Genomic DNA, 14,611 nt, shown 5'->3' with positions numbered 1-14,611 from the left:
CTGTCATTATCAAGACAGCATGGTACTGGCACAAAAACACATAGATCAATGGAACAGAATAGAGCCCAGAAATGGACCCTCAACTCTATGGTCAACTCATCTTTGACAAAGCAGGAAAGAATGTCCAATGGAACAAAGACAGTCTCTTCAACAAATGGTGTTGGGAAAATTGGATAGCCACATGCAGAAGAATGAAACTGGACCATTTCCTTACACCACACACAAAAATAGACTCCAAATGGTTGAAAGACCTCAATGTGAGACAGGAGTCCATCAAAATCCTAAAGGAGAACACAGGCAGCAACCTCTTTGACCTCAGCCGAAGCAACTTCTTCCTAGAAACATCGCCAAAGGCAAGGGAAGCAAGGGCAAAAATGAACTATTGGGACTTCATCAAGATAAAAAGCTTTTGCAAAGCAAAGGAAACCATCAACAAAACCAAAAGACAACCGACGGAATGGGAGAAGATATTTGCAAATGACATATCAGATAAAGGGCTAGTATCCAAAATCTATAAAGAACTTATCAAAGTCAACACCCAAAGAACAAAGAATCCAATCAAGAAATGGGCAGAAGACATGAACAGACATTTTTCCAAAGAAGACATCCAAATGCGCAACAGACACATGAAAAAGTGCTCAATATCGCTCGGCATCAGGGAAATCCAAATCAAAACCTCAATGAGATACCACCTCACACCAGTCAGAATGGCTAAAATTAACAAGTCAGGAAACGACAGATGTTGGCGGGGATGCGGAGAATGGGGAATCCTCCTACACTGTTGGTGGGAATGCAAGCTGGTGCAGCCACTCTGGAAAACTGTATGGAGGTTCCTCAAAAAGTTGAAAATAGAGCTACCATATGATCCAGCAATTGCACTACTGGGTATTTACCCCAAAGATACAAAAGTAGGGATCCGAAGGGGTACGTGCACCCCAATGTTTATAGCAGCAATGTCCAAAATAGCCAAACTGTGGAAAGAGCCAAGATGTCCATCGACAGATGAATGGATAAAGAAGAGGTGGTATATATATATACAATGGAATATCATGCAGCCATCAAAAGGAATGAGATCTTGCCATTTGCAACGACGTGGATGGAACTGGAGGGTATTATGTTGAGTGAAATAAGTCAAACAGAGAAAGACATGTATCATATGATCTCACTGATATGAGGAATTCTTAATCGCAGGAAACAAACTGAGTGTTGTTGGAGTGGGGGGTGGGGTGGGAGGGATGGGGTGACTGGGTGGTAGACACTGGGGAGGGTATGTGCTCTGGTAAGTGCTTTGAATTGTGCAAGACTGTTGAATCTCAGATCTGTACCTCTGAAACAAATAATGCAATATATGTTAAGAAAAAAAAAAGAAGAAGAAGAAGGTAGTGGGAGGGGAAGAATGAAGCGGGGGAAATCGGAGGGGTAGACGAACCATGAGAGACGATGGACTCTGAAAAACAAACAGGGTTCTGGAGGGGAGGGGGGTGGGAGGATGGGTTAGACTGGTGGTGGGTATTGAGGAGGGCACATTCTGCATGGAGCACTGGGTGTTATGCACAAACAATGAATCATGGAACACTTCATCTAAAACTAATGATGTAATGTATAGGGATTAACATAAGAATAAAAAAAAAAAAAGAAATTGAGGAAGACACAAAGAAATGGAAAAACGTTCTATGCCCATGGATTGGAAGAACAAATATTGTTAAAATGTCTATGCTACCTAGAGCAATCTACACATTAAATGCAATCCCTATCAAAATACCATCAATTTTTTTCACAGAAATGGCACAAATAACCCTAAAATTTGTATGGAACCAGAAAAAAACCCGAATAGCAAGAGGAATGCTGAAAAAGAAAACCATCACAATTCCAGACTTAAAGCTCTACTACACAAAGCTGTAATCATCAAGACGGTATGGTACTGGCACAAAAACAGACACATAGATCAATAGAACAGAATACAAAACTCAGAAATGGACCCTCAATTCTGTGGTCAACTAATCTTCAACAAAGCAGGAAAGAATGTCCAATGGCATAAAGACGGTCTCTTCAACAAATGGTGTTGGACAGCCACATGCAGGAGAATGAAACTGGACCATTTTCTTACACCATACACAAAAACAGACTCAAAACGGGCAGGAATCCATCAAAATCCTTGAGGAGAACACAGGCAGCAACCTCTTCGACCTCAGCCGCAGCAACCTCTTCTTAGAAACATCACCAAAGGCAAGGGAAGCAAGGGCAAAAATGAACTACTGGGACTTCATCAAGATAAAAAGCTTTTGCACAGCAAAGGAAACAGTGGATAAAATCAGAAGGCAATCGACAAAATGGGAGAAGATATTTGCAAATGACATATCAGATAAAGGGCTAGTATCCAAAATCTATAAAGACCTTATCAAACTCAACACCCAAAAAACAAATAATCCAATCAAGAAATGGGCAGAAGACATGAACAGACATTTTTCCAAAGAAGACATCCAAATGCGCAACAGACACATGAAAAAGTGCTCAACAACACTCAGCATCAGGAAAATACAAATCAAAACCTCAATGAGATACCACCTCACACCAGTCAGTATGGCTAAAATTAACAAGTCAGGAAACGACAGATGTTGGCTAGGGTGCGGAGAAAAGGGAACCCTCCTACACTGTTGGTGGAAACGCAAGCTGGTGCAGCCACTCTGGAACACAGTATGGAGGTTCCTCAAGAAGTTGAAAATAGAGCTACCCTACGACCCAGCGACTGCACTATTGAGTATTTACCCCAACGATACAAATGTAGTGATCCGAAGGGGTACATGCACCCCGATGTTTATAGCAGCAATGTCCACAATAGCCAAACTATGGAAAGAGCCAAGATGTCCATTGACAGATGAATGGATAAAGAAGATATATTGTGTGTGTGTATACACACACACACACACACACACACACACAATGGAATGTTACGCAGCCATCAGAAAAATGAAATGTTGACATTTCCAACAACGTGGATGGAACTAGAGGATATTATGCCAAGCGAAATAAGTCAATCAGAGAAAGACAATTATCATTTGATCTCACTGATATGTGGAATTTAAGAAACAAGGCAGAGGATCGTAGGGGAAGAGATGAAAAAATGAAACAAGATGAAACCAGAGAGGGAGACAAACCATAAGAGACTCTTAATCATAGGAAACAAACTGAGGGTTGCTGGAGGGGAGGGGGTAGGCGTTGTAACGAACAATGGGTATAAGACTGATGAATCACAGACCTGTACCTCTGAAACAAATAATACATTATATGTTAATAATATAAATAAATAAATAAATAACTAGGAGTCCATAAGAAAAAAAAAAAGTTATAGCGAAAGCAATTAGGCAAGGAAAAAAAATAAAAAGCATCCAAATTGGAAAGGAAGAAGTAAAATGATCTCTATTGACAGATGATATGATCTTATATGTAGAAAACCTGAAATATTACACACACACACACACATAGCTAAAAAACTAATAAATTACTCAAAAATAAGTTGCATTTCTATACACCAGCAATGAACAATCTGAAAAGAAAATTAAGAAAATAATTTCTATTTACAATACCATTAAAAAGATAATAGTAAGTTTAGCCTAGAAGACACAAGACTTATTGTGTTGCTGAAAGAATTTAAAGAAGACAAAGTAAATGGAAAGACATCCTGTGTTCATGGATTAGAGGGTTTAATATTGTTAAGATATCATTTTACCCAAAGCAATCTACAAATTCAAATCAATCCCTATCAAAATCCCAACAATTTTGCTGCAATAGAAGAAATCCACCCCAAAATTCCTATGCAATCTTGAGAGACCCTGAATAGCCAAACAATCTTACAAAAGATCAAAGTTGGAGATCTCATACTACTTGATTTTAAAACTTTCTACAAAAGTACAGTTATCAAAATACTACAGTACTGGCATTAAGACAGACATATAGATCATAAAATAGGGTAGAGAACCCAGAAATAAATCCTCCCATATATATCCAAACAATTTTCAATAACGGTGTCAAACCATTCAATGGGGGTAAAGACAGTCTTTTCAACAACACTACTGGGAAAACTGGATAGCCACATGCAAAAGAACAAAGTTGGACCCTTACTTTACACAATATACAAAAAATTAACTCAAAATGGATGAAAGATCTAAATGAAAACTGAAACTATGAAATTCTTAGAAGAAAACACAGGAGAAAAGCTTCATGACATTGGATTTGGCAATGATTTCCTGGATATGACACTAAAAGTACAAGCAACAAAAGAAAAAAAATAGACAAATGACTTCATCAAAATTTAAAACTTTAGTGCATCAAAGGACATTACCAATATAGTGAAAAGGCAGTCCACAGAATGGGAGAAAATATTTGCAAATCATCTATCTGTTAAGGGACTAATATCCAGAATATATAAAGAACTCATACAATTCAACAACAAAAAGACAACCCAATTTAAAAATGGGCAAAGGACTTGAACTGACATCTCTCCAAAGATTTTCCTACAAATTGCCCATAAGCACATGAAAAATGCTCAACAAACATCCTGAAGTCCTTAAAGAATTGGAAATCAAAACCTTTAGGATGGTTATTATGAAAGAAAACAATAAATTGCACAATATCCATATAATGCCCTGCAGCCATTAAGAAAAGACAGAAAGATGCAAAAGAACATGTGCTACCATTTGAGTGGTTGTGTATATAATGGGTTGGGAATGCATAAGTGTACAAGATGTGAACACACAAAATGGTAAGATACTGATAATGCCTCCAAGTTATCCAAATGGATGATAAGAGAGGAAAAGGGACACTTATTTTTCAATGAAAACCCTTTAAAATTTGTATCATGTCCAAATATAACCTTTCCAAAAAAATAAGTCACTTTCCATTCTCCCCCATACCTTCCCTAGCCCTAAGCAACCATTAATATACTTTTTGTTTCATAAATTTGCCTATTCTAAATATTTCATACAAGTGGTATCATATAATATATATAGTCTTTTGTAGCTGGCTTTTTTCATTTGTCATAGTAAATGGTACATTTCTTTTTCTTGCCAAGCAATGTTCACATTTATCCATTCACTGGATGATAGACATTTGGGTTGTTTACATTTTTGGGCTATTACGAATTATGCTAATATTCACATACAAGCTTCTGTGCAGACGTATGTTTTTACTTTCCCTTGGGTATAATACTATCTAGGTGTGGAATAGGGCTAGATGGTAACTCAATGTTTAACTTTATGAAAAAGTCCAAGCGGTTTTCCAAGGTGGCTACACCAATTTATATTCCCACCACCAACATATGAGGGTTGCAATTTTCCACATCCTCACTAATACAAGTTACTGTCCCCCTTTTTTATTACAGCTATAGTAGGAAGGATAAAATGGTATCTCATTGTGATTCTGATTACCAGTTCATTTTTGACAAAAGTACAAAGGCAACCGAATGGAGAAAGGACTTCCCACAAATGATTTGAGAAAAACTAGACATCTATACGTAAAAAGACTGAACACCTTGAACTAAACCTCACACCTTACACAAAAATTAACTTAAAAATGGAACAGGGGCGCCTGGGTGGCTCAGTTGGTTAAGCGACTGCCTGCGGCTCAGGTCATGATCCTGGAGTCCCGGGATCGAGTCCTGCATCGGGCTCCCTGCTCGGCGGGGAGCCTGCTTCTCCCTCTGACCCTCCCCCCTCTCAGGTGCTCTCTCATTCTCTCTCTCAAATAAATAAATAAAATCTTTAAAAAAAAATAAAATGGAACACAGATCTAAGTGCAAAATGTTCAACAATGAACATTTTATAGAAGAAAACACAGGAGAAAATCTTCATGAACTGAGGGTAGGGCAAAGCATTCTAGATATGACACCAAACAAATGATCCATAAAACAAAAAAGTAATAAACTGGACTTCAAAATTAAAAATTTTTGCTCTGGAAATACAATGTTGAGGGAATAAAAAGACAAGATACATACTGGGAGAAAATATTTGCAAATCACACACTTAACAAAGACTTATATCCAGAATATATGAAGAACTCTCAAAACTTAAGAAAAAATACAACCAAATTTTTAAAAATGGGCAAAAGACTTCAACAGATCAAAGAGGACAGATACACACACAGATGGCAGGCAAGTACATGAATCAATGCTGAACATCATTAGCCATCAGGGAAATGCAAATTTAAACTCCTACACATCTACTGAAATGGCTTAAATTTTTAAAACTAACAATACCAAGTGCTGGTAAGGATGCAAAGCTACTAGGACTCTCACACCCTGCTGGGATTGGGGGAATGTAAAATAATATAGTGTCTTTGGAAAATAGCTTGAAAGTTTCTTAAAAACTGAATACACGTACCCACCATATGACGTAGCAATCCCACTTGTAGGTATTTATCAACAGCAATGAAAATTTATAGTAAGACAAAAACATAAAGGTTTATAACAGCTCTGTTCATAATTCCAGAAAATGAAAGCAAACCAAGTGTTCTCCAATAGATGAAGAGAAAAACTGTGGTATGTGCATATAATGGAATACTCAGCAGTAAATACGATTGACCTTTTGATATACAAAACAACTTAGATGAGGCATTATGGTGAATGAAAGAAGTCAGTCTCAAAAGGTTACATAGTGTATGACTCCATTTATATGACATTCTGGAAAAGGTAAAATTGATAGTGATAGAGACAGATCAGTGATTGTCAGGCCTTACAGGTAGAGGTAGGGTGTGACCACAAAGGGAACGCATGAGGGAGTTTCTGTTGTGATCCTGGGCTCTGGCTAGTGTATCCTATATCCTATTCTATATTCTGACAGTGGCAATGGTTAAACAAATCTTTACTTGCGTTGAAAACTCATGAACAGTATACCAAATAAAAAGTCAATTTCACTCTGATAATCTTAAAAAAATTTTTTTTAACTTTAAAAAGCTGGTCATATTCATGTTAAATGGCAAAAATGCAGGATGTGAGCACAAAGAATAGGGCACTCTTAAAAATCAGCTTCCTTAGAGAAACCTCCCCTGAATCCTTTTGTACTTGTGTTAAATCCATTTTGTCCTTCATTTTGACTACTTTTTAAACATGCAATGACCCTCCCTTCCACCTTTCCCAATTACCCCGTCAACAGTGAGGTAGGACTGCGGGTTTAACTTGTTATATTTCTTCTTCCATAAGAAAAATAAGTATCTTTTCTTAAATAAATGTTAAATACAACAATATACCTAAACATTTCTTTAGTTATCAAAATTAATATAAAACTGTGTGAATAAAACAACTTTTTAGAATTCATAATAGGTTCTCAAACATAATTCATAGGTACATATTCTGAAAATTATTTTAGATAAACACTGATCCCAAAAGTCATCATTTTTGGTCAATTCCAAAAACCATTTTCAACAATGGAAAGTGATTTACCAAAAAATACCTCTCTATTCTAGAGCTCTATTCCTATTCTATTAAAAGTATTCTCCAGGGGCACCTGGGTGGCTCAGCTGGTTGAATGGCCGACTCTTGATTTCAGCTCAGGTCATGATCTCAGGGTCATGTGATCAAGCCCCATACTGGAGTCCACGCTCAGTGGCTAGTTGGCTTGAGATTCTCTCTCTCCCTCTACCTTTGTCCCTCCCCTGCTCGCAACTGAGCGCGCGTGTGCATGCTCTCTAAGTATCTTAAAAAAAAAAGTATTCTCCCATTATTATATTAAGTCATAACTGATTCTAAAGATTGCTTTGCTGAAATACACATATGAAAATCAGAGTGAACAAACTTTAACAGACGATGAACTGATTTCATATCAGCAGAGCTACCCCAGTAAATAAGAAAACTTTCCCCATTAAGAAAGGCCTTTAAGAAAGAATTATGCTCATTCTTTTTCCTCTAACGTACATGACTTATTTTAGTATAGTAATGCCAAAAGAATTATCATTGCTAGAAATTATATACAGGCCTAACAATAAGATTCTGATTAGTGTCACAAATGATCAAATATGTTATCAATTATAAACTTATAGGAGTTGATTTGCAATTAGAGTGTCCAAATATAGATCCCACAATTTCACTGAGTAAATGAGTTCTCTAACTAGTACCCACTCACATGTATAAGTGAAATAATTTCAGCTGTAGAAAACTCAGCTGTTTTTTTATCTTTATGACCTCATTTATACAGAAGAATCCTCAAAAATTTATTTTCAAATACACATTTAACTACAAGGTTAAAAAAACAGGTAGGGGTGATATCATACTATCAATTTAAGTATTTTATTATAGAAATAAGAACATAGATATTAAATGAACCTAATTTTAAAATGCAACTAAGCTAGAACTGAAGCCAAACGCATCCAACTAAAAAATGTGTATGCGGATATGTATCTACACCAACAAATAATATCATAGATAAACAAAACTTAAAGAAATACCTCAATCAAATGAGACAGAGGCCTCACATCACTGAATAAGTATATGGGCACTGTTTTGGGTAGCACCTCTCCACACCTGGCCTTCTCTGTAAGATGAAAATATGACTTCTTCTAAACCAAAAAGCATGTTTAAAAATTGTTTCTACTTTTACAGATAGGTATTTTTCTTAGTTCAATAAATAAAAAGTAAATTCCCTCTGTGTACTACAAGTATTAAAAGCAAAGGTAAGTACATGAAAGCACCCAGAACAAATCAGTTATAAAATATAAAATGAGCCCAAGTCTGATGTCTTCCCAACTTCTATCTATAAAACCACATGTTAAGGACTTTTACACTCTGTCATTTCTGAAAACATGCCATATCATGTGGGTGATATTTCCAACCCAGATGTTCCATTCTCCAGCTTACATTCTCAAATGTTGGTTCTACTCAAACTACCTACAATTCAACCAAATCACAAATAGTCTGGACTAATAAATCATGGATGATACTTTTAGTAACAGCTTGGCACTTTGTGAACTGATACACATCCAGCAAAGATACGTCATTTATAATTGGTACATACGTTCTTTCCGATGCTCAACTAAGCCCACAGCCTGCTTTGCTGAGCACTTTGCAAACCAATTGTCCCCGAGTAAAACAGTGACTTCGTTAGTATGGACAAGCTTTCCTGGCATGAAGGCAAAGGGGCCAAATGGTACCTATTGTTGAAAGGAAGGAAGGGAGGAAGGGAGGGAGGGAGGGAGGGAGGGAGGGAGGGGAGGAATAAGGAGAAAGAAGACAAAAAATTAAAAACACTAAAAAATACATTTTAAGAAACAGCTCTGCGTTGGGGTCTTTTTATCAACTAAGAAAATACATTTTATGAAACAGCATTAAAAGCTCTGTGTTGAGGTCTTTTTATCGACTAAGAAAAAACGTCAACTTTATAGAAATTTAACATTAAAGTTTCACTGAGAAAACCTATAGAAAACTGCTTTAGGTTAATAAATCAATGTTAAAACAGGAAAAGGAATAAGCACATTTACATACAGCTTTCAGAGAAATGAGCACTGTCTCTGAATGTTTACACTTCGTGTTCATTCATAAATCTAAATGAAAGCAAACTAGCAATGAAATATTAATAAAGAATACCTTTGATTAAAAAACCTGAAAATTATTTCCAATAAAATAGCCATTTGTTTAACAAAACTGGAATTAACAAATAAATAGCTTTAATGACTCTACAAATTTTACAAAATATTTGGGCCAGTATAATAAAAAAACAATACATTTATAAAACATTTGAACTACTGTAATTAAGAACAAAGTCTTTATGAAAAAATATATTCAAGCAATGAAAGAATCTAATCCAGGGCTCACGAAAGGATCACTATGTCGATAGGAAGATCATTCAGACAAAAATTAGCAGTACCTTTTTATATAAAATCAATGTTCATGGGTGTAATTCTGTGAATTATACAACATTATGATCTATTCCTGCTCTGGCTAACAGGAAACGACTAAGTGCCATATTTCTGTCTTAATTACAGTTTTCTAACACAGTAAATTTGCATACCAAATTTGTCAAATTTTGTGCTAACATTTATGCCATTTGTGTCTCCATAATGTGATAACTTAATATAAATCTGAAAAAAAAGAAAAGAAGCAAATACCAACTATTACAACAATTAGTGGATTATTTTAAAGTAAAACAGGGGCGCCTGGGTGGCTCAGTCGTTAAGCGTCTGCCTTCGGCTCAGGTCATGATCCCTGGGTCCTGGGATGGAGCCCATCGGGCTCCCAGCTCCTCGGGAAGCCTGCTTCTCCCTCTCCCACTCCCCCTGCTTGTGTTCCCTCTCTCGCTGTCTCTCTCTGTCAAAATAAATAAATAAAATCTTTAAAAAAAAAAAAAAAGTAAAACAAAAACTTTCCTTGCTATGGTAGTTACTTCAGATACTGTCTATTAGAGCTTGGCAATTTGTGAATCAATACATATAAAGCAAAGAAACATCTTCTTACTTTCCATAGCTAATATGTAAACAACATACTACTTTAAAAGCAACACACTTAACATACCATGATATTATAAGACAACTTATCAGGCAAGGTACTGAGTCTTTCTTGCAGGGCATTATAGTCATTATCTACCTTCTTCCTGTTGACAAAAAAATAGCAAATACTAAATGAATACACTAACAATTCCTTGAGTAGACTATGTATCAAAAGACAAACTAATCAAAAATCCAATTTTAGCAATTTAAATATTTAAGTATTTCAAAAATTTTAAAATTCTATGTTTACCAAATTTAGCAGTGGCATTATTCAACCATACATATACCAAAAAATTAAGACTTTCAAGGATTTGGTTTCAGAATTAGAACACACATCTTGAGAACTAGTGTTTCATAATGTAGATCATCTGAACTAAATAAAATTTAGAAATTAAAGGAGACATTGAGGGAGGGCCTGATGTTTAGAGGGAAACAGGAACTTAAGATGAAGGAAGAAGAGATTTAATAAACTTGTGGGTGAATAAACACTGGTTGCACAGCAGAAATCATGAACACAAAATTTGACCAGACATTTTCAGTCCCCAGAAAACTTAAAGCTGAAAAATGTGGAATAACCCTTCAGTTACTCATATTAATGTGATTAAGTTGAGAGAGAACCAATGAGGAGATAGAAGAAATTAGGTAGAGGTAATACAAAAAAGCATTTCGATTTGGCTTTGGAGCCTGTTTCATGTTATATCAAGACAGAGCTACCTAATAAATTAATTTCAAATAACCAAAAGATATCATTCTGTAGGAGTAGAGATGGCCATATGTTTCTGCACTATGCACTCAGTTCTTACACCTGCTGGAAATGAATAGTCCTTCATGTAGATGCCTGTTTTCAAATCCTCTCTGAAAATTCAGTTTCATAAGGGTTCCTTGCTAGGCTGTAAGCTGCAGGCTAAACCAGTGCACTGAAATTTTTTAAAGCAAAAGGGTGTTGTCAGTTTGAAAAAAATAACAAAAACAAAACCCACCAATTCAGCAAGTAATTTAAAAAAAAATGTAGATATTGCCAAACTGAAATTAGAATAAATTGCAACATAGATAATCATTCTCCAGATAATAAAAATGACTGCTCTATAAACATCATGGAATTGATTCAGTTTACTCCTTAGCACCCCTAAAGCAAGAGAAGCATAATTAATAAAAATTATCTCATTTACTCTTAAGAATATCAAGGAATTTCACATATATACTATTATTCATCCTAAAAATATTCCTGTAGTAAATGTCACTTTTCAACATTTTCCTCATTCAAAAAAGAAAGTAGAAGGAAGATGGAAAAAGCACACATTGAAGAGAAATCAGACCTCCTCCATCATAAAAGATGCAAGCAATGAATTTAACCTAGGTCTTCTGGCCTGTGTTCTTCCAAGCAAGCCATTTTATTTCCTGGTGTTCAAGTGCTTTTGCAAAACGTTCCCTCAAAATCCTTTTTTATAAACATGAAATGTCTTTATTCTATTTACTTAAGGGAAAAATATCATCCTTCTGGATAAATTTTTTAAGAATAAAATGGTTTTAAAAAACTTCATGCACAGAGCTACATACCAGAAAGAGCACGGCATTACGATCAGACCAGAAGGTGAATCCCAGCTCCACCATTTAACATACACAAATTAACCCTGGTCTTAGTATCTTCAGTGGTAAAATGCCTATCTCACAGGTTCAAGTGAAAGAAATCCAAAGGGTTTAGCAATGAACATCTACACTGAGTATCCAATACCCCTTTTTCCATAAACTATCAAAAAACACCAATTCTAAAATTTTCAAGAAAGACTACTACCCACTAAGTTGAGATTCCATTATGTTAAATTCATTCAGTTTGATAAAAAGAGTACAACTTATTGAAAGGTAGTATATAGCTAAATGTTACCGTTTAGGGAGCTTTTGGAGATAGGGTTGGTGTGAGCAATAAATTGGATACTATCTATAAAGAACTGATTTGGCACAATGCCTGCACATAGTAAACACTCATTATGAAATCTACAGAACACTAACAGTTTGTATGTTTTAGATAAGTAATTCAGCAAATGCTCAAGGCCTATACATCAGCTTAGATGTCTAAATGTTCCTGTGATTGTTAAAAAGCTAGTATTAAAGTTAGCATTCAGTATGTCTTATTTTGGTAACTACACGTGGAAAAAGGAGATTTCCTAACAAAACACCTCTTTTGTATATTAAAAGAATAGTAGATTCAACCACAGGTAATACAAGAGATCAATGTCAGTATTCCAAATCAAGTATGTTCAGTTTTAGACTTATCATTAATTCTCTCTAGAACAAAAGTGGACATACTGGAGGACGGTTTAAGATCAGAGTTCCTATTTCTAAATTCTGAGTTGTTTTCTAAAAATACAGAAACAAAAAAAAAAAAGATAATTTAAAATGCAGCCCACGCAGAAGTCCTTTTTGAAGGGAGGCAAGGACAAGACAAGCAGTGTCTGTAGGAGAAATTACGGCTTAAGAAACTCTCTTCCCTAAAGGTTCCACTAGTGGAAATATGCAGGATCAAACACCTTGGTCAGAGTTTATCTATTTGTCCTTAAATAGTCCCTCTAATATTCAGGGATTAAATAATCCTGTTAAAAGATCACAAAGCCTATATAGCGGAAAATACAAAAAATGATTCTAAGAACTACTGTGTTACAGAAGGTAAGTAGGGGATCTTTATTTGCACAAAAATTTGAAGAGTTTGTTTCTTCTGTTTTATTACTTAGAAATATAGTTTTTAGATACTGTAGTCATATTAAAATATGTAATCAAAAGAGGCAACTGCTTAATTTTTTTTCAAATGGAAAATAAAACCCAGATATAGTTAGGTAAACCACTCAAGCCTACTTTACTTATAACATATAGACCTCCTTGTCTGGAGGTCTTCATCGTATTTGATCCTTATAGATTAAGTTCAGGCTTCAATTCTTAATTTTAAAAAAGTTACCCAATAAGTAAGATTTAATTTGCAACAAATATCTTCGTGCAATGTTCCTTACAGAAAATAAGAACTAAAGCACTGCTGTAAGTCATATATAAGACACTTTTACAATTTTCTTTTGAATCTTGTAATCATGCACTATATGCCTTCTGAGAAGCAGCTTTTGTATTAAAAAGCAGCAGCAAAGAAGGACACACAAGAAGCACACTACAAATTAGCCTTAACCTTAAGGATGAAGATCAGGATAAATCCCATGGGAAACACCTTATTTTCATAAAGCTGTGAGAAGTATGAGAACAAGTTAAATGATGTCTTTGCTCAAGTATTTACAGGTGTAACTGATGTCCACGACTTACTTTGAAATACATCTGGGAAAAATGGATTAATGGATTGAGATAAAGATAGATATATGATCAAGGTTCACCTACACAATTCTTTCAACTTATGTTTAAAAAGATTTTCGTAACAGAATATTAAAAAGGAGATGGGGGAATATGAAAGCAAGACTATATTTTTAATCTTTTTCTTAAATGCAACTGACAAATCTTTGTAAAGAAAAAAAGTTCTACATCCTTTGGGGCAAGAAGAAAGTCTCCAATTTTCATCTTTAACAAAAAAGGGAAATAAAATTTAAATCACTGATGCACTAATTTTGCTAATTTTCAACTTAAAGTAGTAAACTGGAATAGGCAGAAATGTTGACATTAAGCCTGTGGGTTTGTTTGTTTTTAATTTCTTATCATTCTCTCTCCCTTTACCTAATGTCCTAAACAAAAAATGCAGGAAACAGCAAGTGGTGATCAAAAAGGGAAAAAGAAATGCGCTTTACATTCATATTACTATCTGGGTTAACCTGGGGCAGAGTTAAGTTTTTAAGAAACTACAAAATCCAAAGATTTTGGAATATAAGTAACTATATAATCTTATTTACAAATGATTTTTAGTCTATCATACCCACTCTAGAACTTCCTGTTAAGAATTCAAGAAAACCTTTGTTTCAATTCAATTCACCATTTATTGAGCTTCTCCTCTGCAACCAAGCCTTACGCCATATGCTGCAGGGATCATCACTCAAATATAGCACATCTTTTTTATTTCTTTGCATTGCTTCTTTGTTAAAGATCCACTAGCTTGATGGACCCGTAAACTCTTCACCTGAAGCTAACTGAACTAGGAGGCACCCTGGGGCATTTTTTTCAAACG

General features: G+C 35.3%; 1 protein-coding gene across 2 annotated transcripts in view; it reads right to left on the bottom strand.

The window, feature by feature from the left end:
* Positions 1-14,611, bottom strand: part of URI1 (URI1 prefoldin like chaperone) — an 81,275-nt gene that overhangs the window by 30,621 nt on the left and 36,043 nt on the right. The window contains exons 3-4 of one of the 2 annotated variants that reach the window (XM_045891194.3): positions 10,493-10,571; positions 9,000-9,135 (exon numbers count right to left, since the gene is read on the bottom strand). In XM_045891194.3, coding sequence (XP_045747150.1) covers positions 9,000-9,135; positions 10,493-10,571 — 215 coding nt within the window. The remainder of the gene's footprint in view (positions 1-8,999; positions 9,136-10,492; positions 10,572-14,611) is intronic. The other variant, XM_064581291.1, reaches the window with a different exon arrangement.

Source organism: Mirounga angustirostris, unplaced genomic scaffold (assembly GCF_029215605.1).
Source record: "Mirounga angustirostris isolate CCGP_5_RB_7025 unplaced genomic scaffold, mMirAng1.0.hap1 SCAF_16, whole genome shotgun sequence".
In the NCBI taxonomy this organism is placed as follows: Eukaryota; Metazoa; Chordata; class Mammalia; order Carnivora; family Phocidae; genus Mirounga; species Mirounga angustirostris.
The sequence above is the reverse complement of the archived record's forward strand: the minus strand, read 5'-3'. Positions and strand labels throughout refer to the sequence as shown.